This window comes from Polyodon spathula, chromosome 22 (assembly GCF_017654505.1).
Source record: "Polyodon spathula isolate WHYD16114869_AA chromosome 22, ASM1765450v1, whole genome shotgun sequence".
Lineage (NCBI taxonomy): Eukaryota > Metazoa > Chordata > Actinopteri > Acipenseriformes > Polyodontidae > Polyodon > Polyodon spathula.
In genome coordinates, this window is record NC_054555.1 from 9,172,040 (window position 1) to 9,185,102 (window position 13,063).

Genomic DNA, 13,063 nt, shown 5'->3' on the forward strand with positions numbered 1-13,063 from the left:
TCACAACACTAATTTTATAAACCTCTAAAAGAAACTTAGTAAATTCAATGACAAACATTTCAAATAAAGGTCATTATAGTAAAAATACTGAGCTTACCAGACATACACCGTAGGACAGAGAATTATGAAGCCCCATGATACACACACACATTTTTTTGTTTGTTTGTATGATGATTTTAAATGAATAAAAACTAGCTGTATTATCATTCTTATGAAAGTTAAGTGCTAGACTGTTCAACATTTTTTGTTCTCAAATCAAAATGAAAAGCTGGCGCAGACACTGGGAATGAATGGGTAGCTGCATAAATTAATAGAATGTGTCAGTACTAAACATGTACTACATTTTTCTTGTATTTCAGACAGATCAGCAATATGCAAACAGTGTGGCAGACAACCTGAAACACTTGTAAGTATTTCTGTATTGTTGAGGAAAGGTCCTGTAGTGTTGACTCACTCCCCCTGTGTGTGTTCCATCTAGAATTGACACAAATACCTTTGTTGCACAGTTCTGGGAATGTTAGTTATGGTAGAGATATTAAAGGCTTTATCTTGGGAACCACTCAGAACTCCTATAAAGAATGGGAGGATCCTTTAACCTTGCACTGTAGAAAACACCTGTGAGTGCTGAAGGATTAAGACATCCAGCTTGTGCTGCGTTGTAATCAACCAAGTAAATACAGAAAAAGTAAATACAGCTGCATCTACAAGAAAATTACTTTAGAATGCAACGTAAAATGCAAAATGTTGCCATGTGTAAAAAGGGAAACGTGGGTATGAATTAAGATACCAGTGAACTTAGTTTGTGCTTCTCCTTTGAAAGGAACTGATAATCCTCCTCTAGACTTAGCCCAGATCAGACTACACCGCTTGTTAGGCCTGTTGGGTTCTGAAGCCCAGCCTTGTTGCAGGGCCAGTTGATTAAGCCAGGTACCTATAGCTTTCATTTTGTATTTGCAGACTTTTTATTTATTTAAATATCTTTGGTGATGGGTGGATTTTTTGGTTTCTGTTATTTTGACAAGTCCCCAAACCAGCCCTGGCAGAGCGATTGCTCCGATAGATTCCAACAGTGCATAAAAGCCATTCACCTGACTTTGTCCCTTTTTTAAATCAAAGGGCTGTTATTATGTAGAAATTGGATTTCCTCTCAGTCTCTGCATGTTATGCCTGCTGTCACTGAAATGTGATTAAAAAATCAGCCTCCTTTTCAAGCCTGCCACTGTGTTTGGTAAAATCGTTCAAAGATGATATCTCGTTTGACAGACAGGGGAAGGTAGAATTTCCTTGATACCAAAAAATGTATGTAATTCAGACATAAATATTAACATTTTCATTTCTTAAGCAGAAAGTGGCAAGTCAGTCGGTTTCACTTAAATGGGTTAAAGTAATGGGCAGATGCATGTTGATTTTATTTTTTTATTTAGAGTTTTCTCTAAATAAAAGTTCAAAGTTTAATAATGTGGTAGCAAAGCTGTTTCTTGTTAGCGGTGTAACATTAAAGTCACTGAAAACAGATGCTACAAACCTAGCACTGGAGTTAATTGTGCTCTTTTATTGATTTTCTTAAATAACATTTCTCAGTGATTTTATGTACTGTTAGATTTAGTTGTGGTATTGTGTGTGTTTTGCTATAAATTTAAACCAGGTCATGACTTTGTTTAATATAAACCTTGCTGCCAATCTTGCATGTTTTCATCCTCAAGGTTCCCTGTTGAGATCCAGTCTGGCCTCCTGGAGGTCATCTCCCCCTCTGTGAACTTCTACCCTGACTTCTCTCGACTGAAGGAGTCGTTCGGAGACCCCAAGGAGAGAGTCAGGTAGGGGCAACTCATGCAGTTATTGCTGCTTTTTTAAAAGGAACTTTCTAGAAGTGAAATCAGCATATAATTTCCTAATTGAATATCAGAGAGGTAATAATTGACAAAAATCAATGCATGGAGAACAATATTCAAAAGCAAGAAGCAATGAGAGAGAGAGAGAGAGAGAGAGAGAGAGAGAGAGAGAGAGAGAGAGAGAGAGAGAGAGAGAGAGAGAGAGGAGAGAGAGAGAGAGAGAGAGAGAGAGAGAGAGAGAGAGAGAGAGAGAGAGAGAGAGAGAGAGAGAGAGAGAACCCACCAGGGAGATGAATCCATTAATGATTTTTTTAAAATATTTTTTAATTGAAACGTGCAAAAAAATGAAAATAGCAGTGACCTTCTCAATTGTGCATATTTCAGACCTGCTATGAAGGAGCCATATTTTTCTTAAACATGAGGGTGAAATTGCCCCCCCCCCCCCCAATTAACGTCACATCACTCAGTGCACTGAGACGAGCAGGATCCTTGCTGCTGCCTTCACTCTGCTGCCTTTTTACCAAACACAGCATACTTGCCTGCTAGTCTACTAGCATATTTATAGGAACTTTCCTACCATATTACAATTCATACATACTAACATAATGGCAATCATTCAGTTTTGTGTGAGTGTATGGAACTTGTGTATAAATGTTGTTTGTCCTAATGGGTCTGCACAATGATGGCAACTAGTGACAAACACAATTTATGCTGTCAAGAGCCTCATTTGCACAGTGCTGGTGCAGATAAAAACTAATGGCTCCTTCAAAAGCATTGCATGTGCTTGCCATCTTGCCATTCCCCAGGGACACAACCTTTTGAAGATTAGCTGCATCTGTACATTAATGCATACACCTATGCTAATCTATCTTTGGATGAACTAAAAAATTGTAATCAGTCCCTCCAAGTATGCAGTGCATTTCATTGCATTGGTGTGCTTGTATGTGTACTTTCACATATGCCTATATGCATGTGAATCTGTGTGTGTGTGTGTGTGCCTTTTAAACCTGACCCACACTGCTCTCAGTGCTAATTTTAGCATCACATGGCTGGGGCTGGTCCTTATGATTTATGGCTGTGTTTAATAAGACTGCAAGTCGGAGTAAATAATCCCCAGGTCTGCGCTGCAGAATGCCATGTTTAATTCATGAGGTCTGTTTGAAACCAGATTTTTATATGGAGAGAGATATCTTGGCAGAAGGGAATCCTTTGTTGCAGCTAACAGTGTAATCATTCCAGGAGGGGTTAGCTCGGAGACAAAGGCTGGAGGTGTCTGGATCACAGCGCTCCTGCTGGTAGAATGGGGAATGGAAGTGAAGAATGGTTGGCTGCTTGAAAAGTAGTTTCAGACTCCTTGGAGGGCATCCAGGGCTCTCTGTTCAGAGAAATGTTGACAAGGGAATTTCATCTTTTTCAGGGGGTTGTGAGAGAAAGCTATTTTTGGCTTAGCCTGTGAAAATGACCAGAGGTAGACCTGCTTTAGGAGAGAACTGTCCCTTCTAGTTTTGAGTAATCTCATTCGAATTGAGGAATTAATCAAGAGAGAAGATAATGTTTCAATATGAAAAGGGGCCCTCCCTAATAATAAACTCGCACTCGGATATTGTTTGTCACTCACACAAACACGCAACAGTAGTTTCACAAAGGGCATTCATCTTACAAATGACAACTTGTGTATAAACTTCATATACAGTAGTTTTATACAAACTCTTCAGACTGAAAAGCACTTGACTGAGAAGTTCTACCCTTTGTATAGTGGTTTTGATGCAATCCTGGGAAGCAAAAGGACAGATGGACACCATATCTCGTCCCCTCAATTGCTCTACAATACCCTTCCCCTTAGAAAATATTGTGAGTGGGCAGACTGTGCTCAGGCAAATCCCCTGGTGTGTTTGTGCTTTTTTGATTGGTGGATTGTGAGCTGCCTGCTCCAGAAACTCCTCTACCTCAGGGTGCTGTGAGCAGTTGAACAAGTATACAGTGGCTTGCGAAAGTATTGACCTCCCTTAGCATTTTTCATATTTTGTTGCCTTACAACCTGGAATTAAAATGGATTTTGGGGGGTTTGTATCATTTGATTTACACAACATGCCTACCACTTTGAAGATGCAAAATATTTTTTATTGTGAAACAAACAAGAAGTAAGACAAAAAAACAGAAAACTTGAGCGTGCATAAGTATTCACCCCCCCAAAGTCAATACTTTGTAGAGCCACCTTTTACAACAATTACAGCTGCAAGTCTCTTGGGGTATGTATCTATAAGCTTGGCACATCTAGCCACTGGGATTTTTGCCCATTCTTCAAGGCAAAACTGCTCCAGCTCCTTCAAGTTGGATGGGTTCCGCTGGTGTACAGCAATCTTTAAGTCATACCACAAATTCTCAATTGGATTGAGGTCTGGGCTTTGACTAGGCCATTCCAAGACATTTAAATGTTTCCCCTTAAACCACTCGAGTGTTGCTTTAGCAGTATGTTTAGGGTCATTGTCCTGCTGGAAGGTGAACCTCTGTCCCAGTCTCAAATCTCTGGAAGACTGAAACAGGTTTCCCTCAAGAATTTCCCTGTATTTAGCGCCATCCATCATTCCTTCAATTCTGACCAGTTTCCCAGTCCCTGACGATGAAAAACATCCCCACCACCATGCTTCACCGTGGGGATGGTGTTCTCGGGGTGATGAGAGGTGTTGGGTTTGCACCAGACATAGCGTTTTCCTTGATGGCCAAAAAGCTCAATTTTAGTCTCATCTGACCAGAGTACCACCTTCTATATGGTTGGGGAGTCTCCCACATGCCTTTTGGCGAACACCAAACGTATTTGCTTATTTTTTTCTTTAAGCAATGGCTTTTTCTGGCCACTCTTCTGTAAAGCCCAGCTCTGTGGAGTGTACAGCTTAAAGTGGTCCTATGGACAGATACTCCAATCTCCGCTGTGGAGCTTTGCAGCTCCTTCAGGGTTATCTTTGGTCTCTTTGTTGCCTCTCTGATTAATGCCCTCCTTGCCTGGTCTGTGAGTTTTGGTGGGCGGCCCTCTCTTGCCAGGTTTGTTGTGGTGCCGTATTCTTTCCATTTTTTAATAATGGCTTTAATGGTGCTCCGTGGGATGTTCAAAGTTTCGGATATTTTTTTAGAACCCAATCCTGATCTGTACTTCTCCACAACTTTGTCCCTGACCTGTTTGGAGAGCTCCTTGGTCTTCATGGTGCCACTTGCTTGGTGGTGCCCCTTGCTAATGGTGTTGCAGACTCTGGGTTCTTTCAGAACAGGTGTATATATACTGAGATCATGTGACAGCTCATGTGACACTTAGATTGCACACAGGTGGACTTTATTTAACTAATTATGTGACTTCTGAAGGTAATTGGTTGCACCAGATCTTATTTAAAGGCTTAATAGGAAAGGGGGTGAATACATATGCACGCACCACTTTTCCGTTATTTATTTTTTAGAATTTTTTTAAACAAGTTATTTTTTTCATTTCACTTCACCAATCTGGACTATTTTGTGTGTGTCCTTTACATGAAATCCAAATAAAAATCAATTTTAATTCCAGGTTGTAAGGCAACAAAATAGGAAAAATGCCAAGGGGGGGGGGGGGGGGGGGGGGGGGGGGGGGTCAATACTTTCGCAACCCACTGTACAATATAATGGAGTGAGTGACAGCTGGCAGCACATTCAGGGCACCTCCCTTCCACTGTCCTCAGTTTTAGGCTTCTAGTGTATTTTAGTGTATTCAGGCTTCCAGTATCTATATAGAACATAAACATGATGGTGTGGTAGGGTGCCATGCCCCTGTGCGTATTTTGTGTTTCATGTTGTCAGTTATATGCATTGTTATAGTGGTGCACAGAGTGTGGATTATGTAGCACTAGTGACCTATAATTATAGGCACAGGTATTGCACAATCACTTCACGTGCAGATTAAAATGGGTATTTGTATGGGGGCACAGGAAGTGCACAATTAGTCCAGAAGGAGAGTAATTAAAAAGTATAAATAAAATCAATTGGCGCCTTGCTAAATTTATAAGAAAAAAAAGTATAAATAACAATTGTGTTGGCTTTTAAACAAGCACAATACTTGTTATTGTTTGTTGTCTGTTTTGGCCACTGTGCCATTTAGTTTTGTGTGCAGAGTTTTGTTTTCGTTTAAACCTTTTTATTTTACAATAAACCTGCGCATCAGCACAATTTTATCACTCACCAGTCCTGTCTGTGTCCTGTGTTCTTCCAGGTCTGACGTCACTGCTCAAGCCATCCTGTGACAGGTGGTTACTGTACTGCTTCGAGTGGTCTGTTTTGACTTTGGTTTAGTTTGGTAGAAGTGTATATATTAATTTCTTAGCAATTGACAGGCCTAGATAGTGAAGTCTATATCAAGGTGGTTTTCAACACCCTCCACAGCTCCTGGGCTTCCCACAAATAGTGAAACATTAAGTCAGCTTGCAAGAACTCTTTTACACAGAAAGAATAAGAAGCCACTCTCCACTCGCATTTACTTCATATTTATGTATCCTTTGTGGAGCATGTATGTTACAAACTGTGTGTGTGTTTGAAAGGAGGTGTAAGTATAACTGCAGAGTACAAATATGAAAAATATATGAACCAAGAGTAGATAAATTGAGCTAAATGGAGAGGTAACCTCAGGTCACCACTGGCAGGTGTGATTCTGGGTCTGGTTCATGTTTGTCTGGTTCACTTATGTGAAACCCTGTATACTTCTATACAGAAATCTAACCAAGGAAGACTCTAGTAAACATGAATCTAGTAAATGTGAATCTTATGTTACTATAAAATACACCCTGATTTGTGCAGCTTTAAGTATTCCAGTATTGAAATGAAGAGAGGTGTTGGACGAAGCTGAGTTACACTTAGCTGTTTTCGTTAAAACCCTCTCAGTAGGGGAGTACCGGAAGAAGCTTTAAGATTTATTCGGTAGATATTGCTTGTATTGTGTCTGTTAAGGGTGATTTGTCTGCGTCTCTCTAGCTCCCTTGTCAGAGTCTCCCAGGACTCCCTAGAAAATTGGATGTTTTATCATGAAGATCTCCCCTGCTGTGAAAGATCTAAATAAACAAACAAACAGAAATGAGAAATGTTAGGGTAGTTTTCAAAGATCTCTCTTGCTTTCTTTTGTTGCTTTGTTTGTTTGCTTCCTTTTTTCTTTGTTTATAGTTTAATTTGGATATTTACATCTAGATTGTTGTCTTAAAACAGATACATACACACTAGACCTTGTTTGAAAGACTGCTATCTACAGCTCATTAGGTGTGAGGTAAAGTTCTAAGGTGGTGAAGTTGCTATGGAAACCATAATGGTCCAATAAAACAAACTGTATTATACTTTGTTATGTAGCAGAGAGATTAGCACAGATGACTGAGTTCCTTGAATGCTGTAGATGTACAAATCTTCTGAAACAGATATTTAGCTGATAGGCGGTTGTGGAGGATGGACGAGAGAGCTCGGCAAAGCCCATGTTTCTGTTAGATTTATGTTGTAGATAAGTAAGATTCACGGTCTATTCATTCTATTGTTTTTTGCCCCACCAGAGAAGTGACTGCTCTGATGCAGCAAACACAACATTCACAACATCCATCTGAACTGTTGCATGTTCCTGGGTAAACCACAGGAGGTTTACAAAGACCAGAAAAAATTTATGGATATTGGAATTTTGTCATTGTTGGGTTTCTTGTGTCAAACGTTGTGTCCTTCATATGCTATTCATAGTGGGAAAAGGTGACTTTTAGCAAGTGCCTCGTACTAAGAATGCAAACAAAGTATACTTTTAATTAAGCCTGAAAGGTCAGACGCTTCGAGAAAAGACATAAAAAACTGAGTGCATAAACTCATCAAACGATATAAATCAAAAGAGTGGTCAAGCGTTGGAAGCAAAATACATTAAGCTGATTAATGCTGTCTAGCAACTGAGACCAAACTTAGCACTGGCTTGGTGGTACGGTAAGTAAAGTGGTGCATTGGTTTTCCTTTTTAATGGTGAATGACTCACTACAGTCTGTACAATTTTAACCAAGGTATGCTCAGAACTTTTGGCCATTCAGTTCAAATTCATTAGAGCAGGGAATATGTGTGTAATTAAGATATCTTTGTTGGGTCTCCCTCTGTTAGCGCCGGGTTTTTAACCACTGTCCCTTGAAAGCTTAACCTTCTTTTGACTGCTATGGATGACCATAGTCAGGAAAATCTTTCACTTTTTGTTTTTTTATACCATTGTGATCATGGACATCCTGGTAAAACAAAGGAAATCATTCATAAAGCCTTATCTTGCTGCTCTTTGCTCTTGGTGCCGTGAAAGACAAAGGAGTCTCCCTTAAAACTATGCAAGCTGTTTTTACAATTGTTTTGATGTTTTATAAAATGTTTTTTCAGCTATCTTCAATTTGACTTTGTAAATGTCATATTGCTCCATGTTTCTGTGTGAATAGAAGTAGGGATGAAAGTCGGTTATATGATCAGTTTTGCTTTTTATTAACTCTTTCAGCTGTTTCTGACATCCAGTCTGTTTTCAGTAATACCAAAATGAAAGTTTAAAGCCAAACTGTATTTGTGCAGCCAAGGGAACAGAACATTAACACACATGTCTTTTTTTGTTTTGTTTTTTTTTTTTTTTTTTTACAAATAAGCTCAATACAGTGTTATCACTCATACCAATATATTATACAATTACACACAATGTGGAAACAATAAAATAATGTTAATAGACTTTTAAATGTGTTTCAGTTTATCTACAGCTTATTTTGTGTGTGTGTGTATGTGTGTGTCTATACACTCTATGGGTAAGGCCCTTACATTTAAATTCAATCAATATGCCAATAAGATGCAGGTAATCAGTGTTTTAGTTAGTTTAGAATCATCATTGTTATTTATGTTTTAAACTCAAAAACTTCCAGCTTTTCACTTGTTAGGATGTTTTTGTTCAACAAAAAGTTTAAGTATGCCTGCAGTGCTGGTTGCACCAGAGAATATGATGGGTGAAGAAGACTAACATCTAGGAAGTGAGCCGTGAATCTGCTCTGTCTTCAAGTGTGAAGCTTTTGTATGTGTTTTCAATTCTTGAATGTCTTGTTCTGCAGGTGGAGGACGAAACAGAATCTTGACTACTGTTTTCTAATGATGTATGCCCAGTCCAAGGGGACATACTATGTGCAGGTGAGTCTGACGTGCCTCATTGTAGTTAGCTTATCTTTCCTTATTTGCTTCCTGTACAGACATTGGCCGGGTTGCCATGCAGCTTAGAAAGTCGTCTCTCTTGTCTCAGTCATTTTTTTATATTATGCACATTCCACGCACTAGAGGAATTATTATTGCCATTTCATTCTGTAAAAAGTGCTTCGTCTTAATGTTGTCCTTTGCAATAAAAATATAAATAAATAGCAAAGCCTTACACTTACTTTTGTTATCTTCGTTATTGGTCATCAGATACCTGATTGCTTTAGCCTACATTGTTCTGTCCCTCTTAACAATAAGATGCAATTCATTGTACACTAACTTAAGTACCACCTAAAAGTCATGTTTGTAATGAAATATCTATTAAATTAGCGTAGCTGTAATAGTCCTGCCGTCTACCAGCAACACCAGGCATGAGCAAATTCATTGAGCAAGATTTGTTTTAAAGTCTGAAAACCATTTGTTTTCCGCAGATTTGTTAAAGACGAATACAATTCTTAAAAGCAGCTTGCTGCAAGACTGATACTACATAACGAAGTTCCAGAAGTCCAGCTGGACAGCACTGAGAAATGTGTTGTACTTGTGGACTACCGATTTTTATGCTGGTTGATCAAGAACTGCAAGAACCAAATAAATGAATTAGTATATTATAACCACATTCTATAGTGAGAGCCTTGCACTGTCACTGTGGAATTCAGATTTTATTATTATTATTATTAGTATTAATATTATTAATATTAATATTATAATAATTATTATTATAACAGTAATATGTAGTTGAAAAATGTACTTCATGCTGTCCTCTCCCTGCAGCTGGAAGATGACATTGTGGCTCGGCCCAACTACTTCACCACCATGAAAAACTTTGCGCTGCAGCAGCCCTCCGAGGAGTGGATGATCCTGGAGTTCTCCCAGCTCGGCTTCATAGGTGAGGGATTTAGGCCCAGGGTGGGGTGGTGGTCAGCTGGGCTCCTTTCATTGAGCCCTTGCTTATTCAGGATCGATTATGTTGACTTGAAGTGCTCGATTTGTCTCCACTCTTCTGCATTCGATAAGATTAAATACCAACAAAGGGAGTTAGTGACACTAATCCTTGGCTGCATGTATTTTTGTACTATTCATTTCTGGCGGTAGTGCGCTTAAATGTACGTGTTCTTATGTAGACACTGTGGGCTTGCTCAATAGATGGATAGGGTGGGTGTTTAAGAATCCAACACTTCTAATTCTATACTGTGTCTGGCTACCAATTGGACGCTGTCATTAAGTAGCATTTCTTTGTTTTTCATTTGCATTTCATTTTCAATCCATCTGTTCACCTTCTCTTGTTTTTTAAACACTGCCACACGAGGGCTCCTCTCCATTGAACTCGTGGTTTTTGCAACATAGATTTGCTCTTTACATGCAACTTACTGCCTTTTCATCTCTTGTGATGGAAGGGTAGTTTGTCAGTTAGTAACAGACCAGGAAAAATACAGCTTACTAATAAAAACAGAATTCATCTCAATTTCAGGATAGCACAGTCGGTTGATACACTAGATTTCTTTTCCATCTTAAGTCATAACGGCAGTACATTTATTTTTAGGCGCAATTAAGCAATGGGCAGGTCCTTTGTGTCACAGTGGAATTTTGGGTCTCCACAGAGTCTACAAATAATGAATAAACTATATTGACTTGTTGTTTTATTTTATTTTCAAACCTTGTCACAGAGTAATTCATTGCTGCTGCCGATGTCTTAATATGAGATTATTTGATTGGCTGTCGGTGGGCGCAAGTGGCTGATGCTGCTGTGTATCTGGGAGCTCCTTATTGTGATTGGATGCACTCACAAGCGGTATCCAATCAGATTTGAATAGCCAGTCTCTCTAATATAATTTTTTTTTTTTTTCTTTAAACTCGAGAAAGTGCATAAAGGCAGAACTGCTTCCTCACCCTCTAAGGTAGTGGTACTCGCTTACAGGTCTTTTTGGTCGGGGATCCTCAAACCACAGGCGTGGAATTGCTTGATTCGATCCTATATTTGCTTTCAAGTAAATCATTACTTCATTAGGCACCTGGCTGGAACAAGGAGTTGGATTGCAGTGAAAGAGACACAAGCGATTGGTCCATGCTTACCATATTTCTGTACTGGTAGGCAAAACACACCGGCTGACATCAAAGGGTTATGCTGTTGAGCCCTGGGTTGCTTGTTTAAGTTGAAGCAGTGTTGAAAGTGCTGTAAATCTGTCTTTTGCTACAATCACATCTTTGTAGCACCAGTTCAATGGAAAAAGGACCCTTGTGTGGCTGTGTGTGTGTGTGTGTGTGTGTGTGTGTGTGTGTGTGTATATATATATATATATATATATATATATATATATATATATATATATATATATATATATATATATATATATAATGAGAATGTGAACAGATGTATTAAAAATGAAAATATTAGACAGAGCGATAAGGTTAGTAATCAGGTAAAATGCTTGATAAGAGTGTCTAGATTAAAAAGATCAAGCCGATCGAAATTTCATTCCCGTTACTGGAGACCAGCCAGGTTTTTGTGGGTATGATATAATACTCTGTTTGTCTCAAGGAAGAGGGCTTGCTTTCCAAAACACATTTCTTTTTTCCACTGTGAAATAATAGGATATAATGAGCACCGGAGAAATGTGAAACAACCGTGTAATTGCTCATTTAAGGTGAAGCAGTGTTGAGAATGCTGTGCTTTAGCACCCATTAAGGTGCACTGCTCCCGCAGATTTATTTTAAGCTCATACACAAGCACATGCTACTTGTTATGGATTATTTCAAAAGAAACAAATTCCACATGCAGAGAATGCCAACCAGGGAAATGAGCCCACCAGCTTGTGTTTATTCTGGGAGTGCTCTACAATATCTCTTATTTCTGGGCTTGTTTGGATCAGTGGTCCCTGTGCTCCTTTTTAATTGGTGACTCTGGTACGGTATACTTCTGCCTCTCTATTCAAGAAGCTAGTTTGATCTGATTGCTACAGACAGCTAGCCTTTCTTATGGATTATTTCTTTTTCACAATAGATGGCATAAACAGTACCGTAGGGTGTTGTTGAGAGGAACGGGGCACAAAGAGGAACAGTGTGCCGCATACTGTTATTATATGTTTTCTTTTGTGGATGGATGTTTGTTTCCATAACAGCTGGTAACTCTTAAGAATGATTGATTGATTTGAGTCAGATCAATAGCCTTTCACTGGGGTGGGGAACTTGCACACACGATTGTAGATTGTTGTTATAGTAATTATTAATAGATTTATGACCATTTGCGAGTGGCTTGATTTGTAGTTTGTAGAGAGAGTGCTTTATTTTAAGTGTGGCACAGCAGATCAATGTTTTGGGAGTGTGGAGTATTTCATTATTGGGAACATTAACAGACAGTATGAAGTTGTACCTGACATGCCTGATAAACATCACCACAGTGTGAGCGGTCATCTCTAAAATCGCTCAGCCCTGCTCGTTTGTTTGCTTGTTTTAATTTTTTATTTTTCTTTTGAATTTTTCTTATACAGTTCTTATACATTAAATTCTAAACTGCTCATTAGGTCTGTAACATGACAAGGGTAGTCGTTCCGTGCGTACAGTATAACTCGGCTAAGGTTAAGGCACTGTTTTTAACTGCTGATCAAAAGCAAAGGTCAATGCACAGCCTGTCTGGGCTTTTTACTTAATTTCTGTACTGAGAACAACTCTTATTTGTTTACTGTAAAAGCTCTGTAACTGCACTTTCACATGGCAGACACGAATATAACACAACTCTGTTGCAGTGGCTTGTTTGAGGACCACAGCAAACTATATCCAGCCTGCAGCAGTTTGCCGCTGACAAAAGGATCTTGTGATCTGTTAAGAATAGAAGGGTACAGTTGTATCTCAAGTAAATGAACAGTTGTTATGCTAAACTAGGACCACAAACACCAATTTACTTGTGACCTCTTAATTTGAAACCCAGTTGAAAGGCTCGTGGATGATCTTGCTGCAGCACCTAGCTTCCTGTGATCTTAAAGAAATAGTCTTCCTTTGTGTATAAAAGCACCCCT

At 39.0% G+C, this 13,063-nt stretch overlaps 1 protein-coding gene across 1 annotated transcript in view; it reads left to right on the forward strand.

Moving 5' to 3' along the window:
* Positions 1-13,063, forward strand: part of LOC121297157 (alpha-1,3-mannosyl-glycoprotein 4-beta-N-acetylglucosaminyltransferase B) — a 67,267-nt gene that overhangs the window by 40,791 nt on the left and 13,413 nt on the right. The window contains exons 5-8 of the mRNA XM_041223240.1: positions 360-406; positions 1,704-1,817; positions 8,918-8,993; positions 9,825-9,939. Of these exons, the coding sequence (XP_041079174.1) occupies positions 360-406; positions 1,704-1,817; positions 8,918-8,993; positions 9,825-9,939 (352 nt within the window). The remainder of the gene's footprint in view (positions 1-359; positions 407-1,703; positions 1,818-8,917; positions 8,994-9,824; positions 9,940-13,063) is intronic.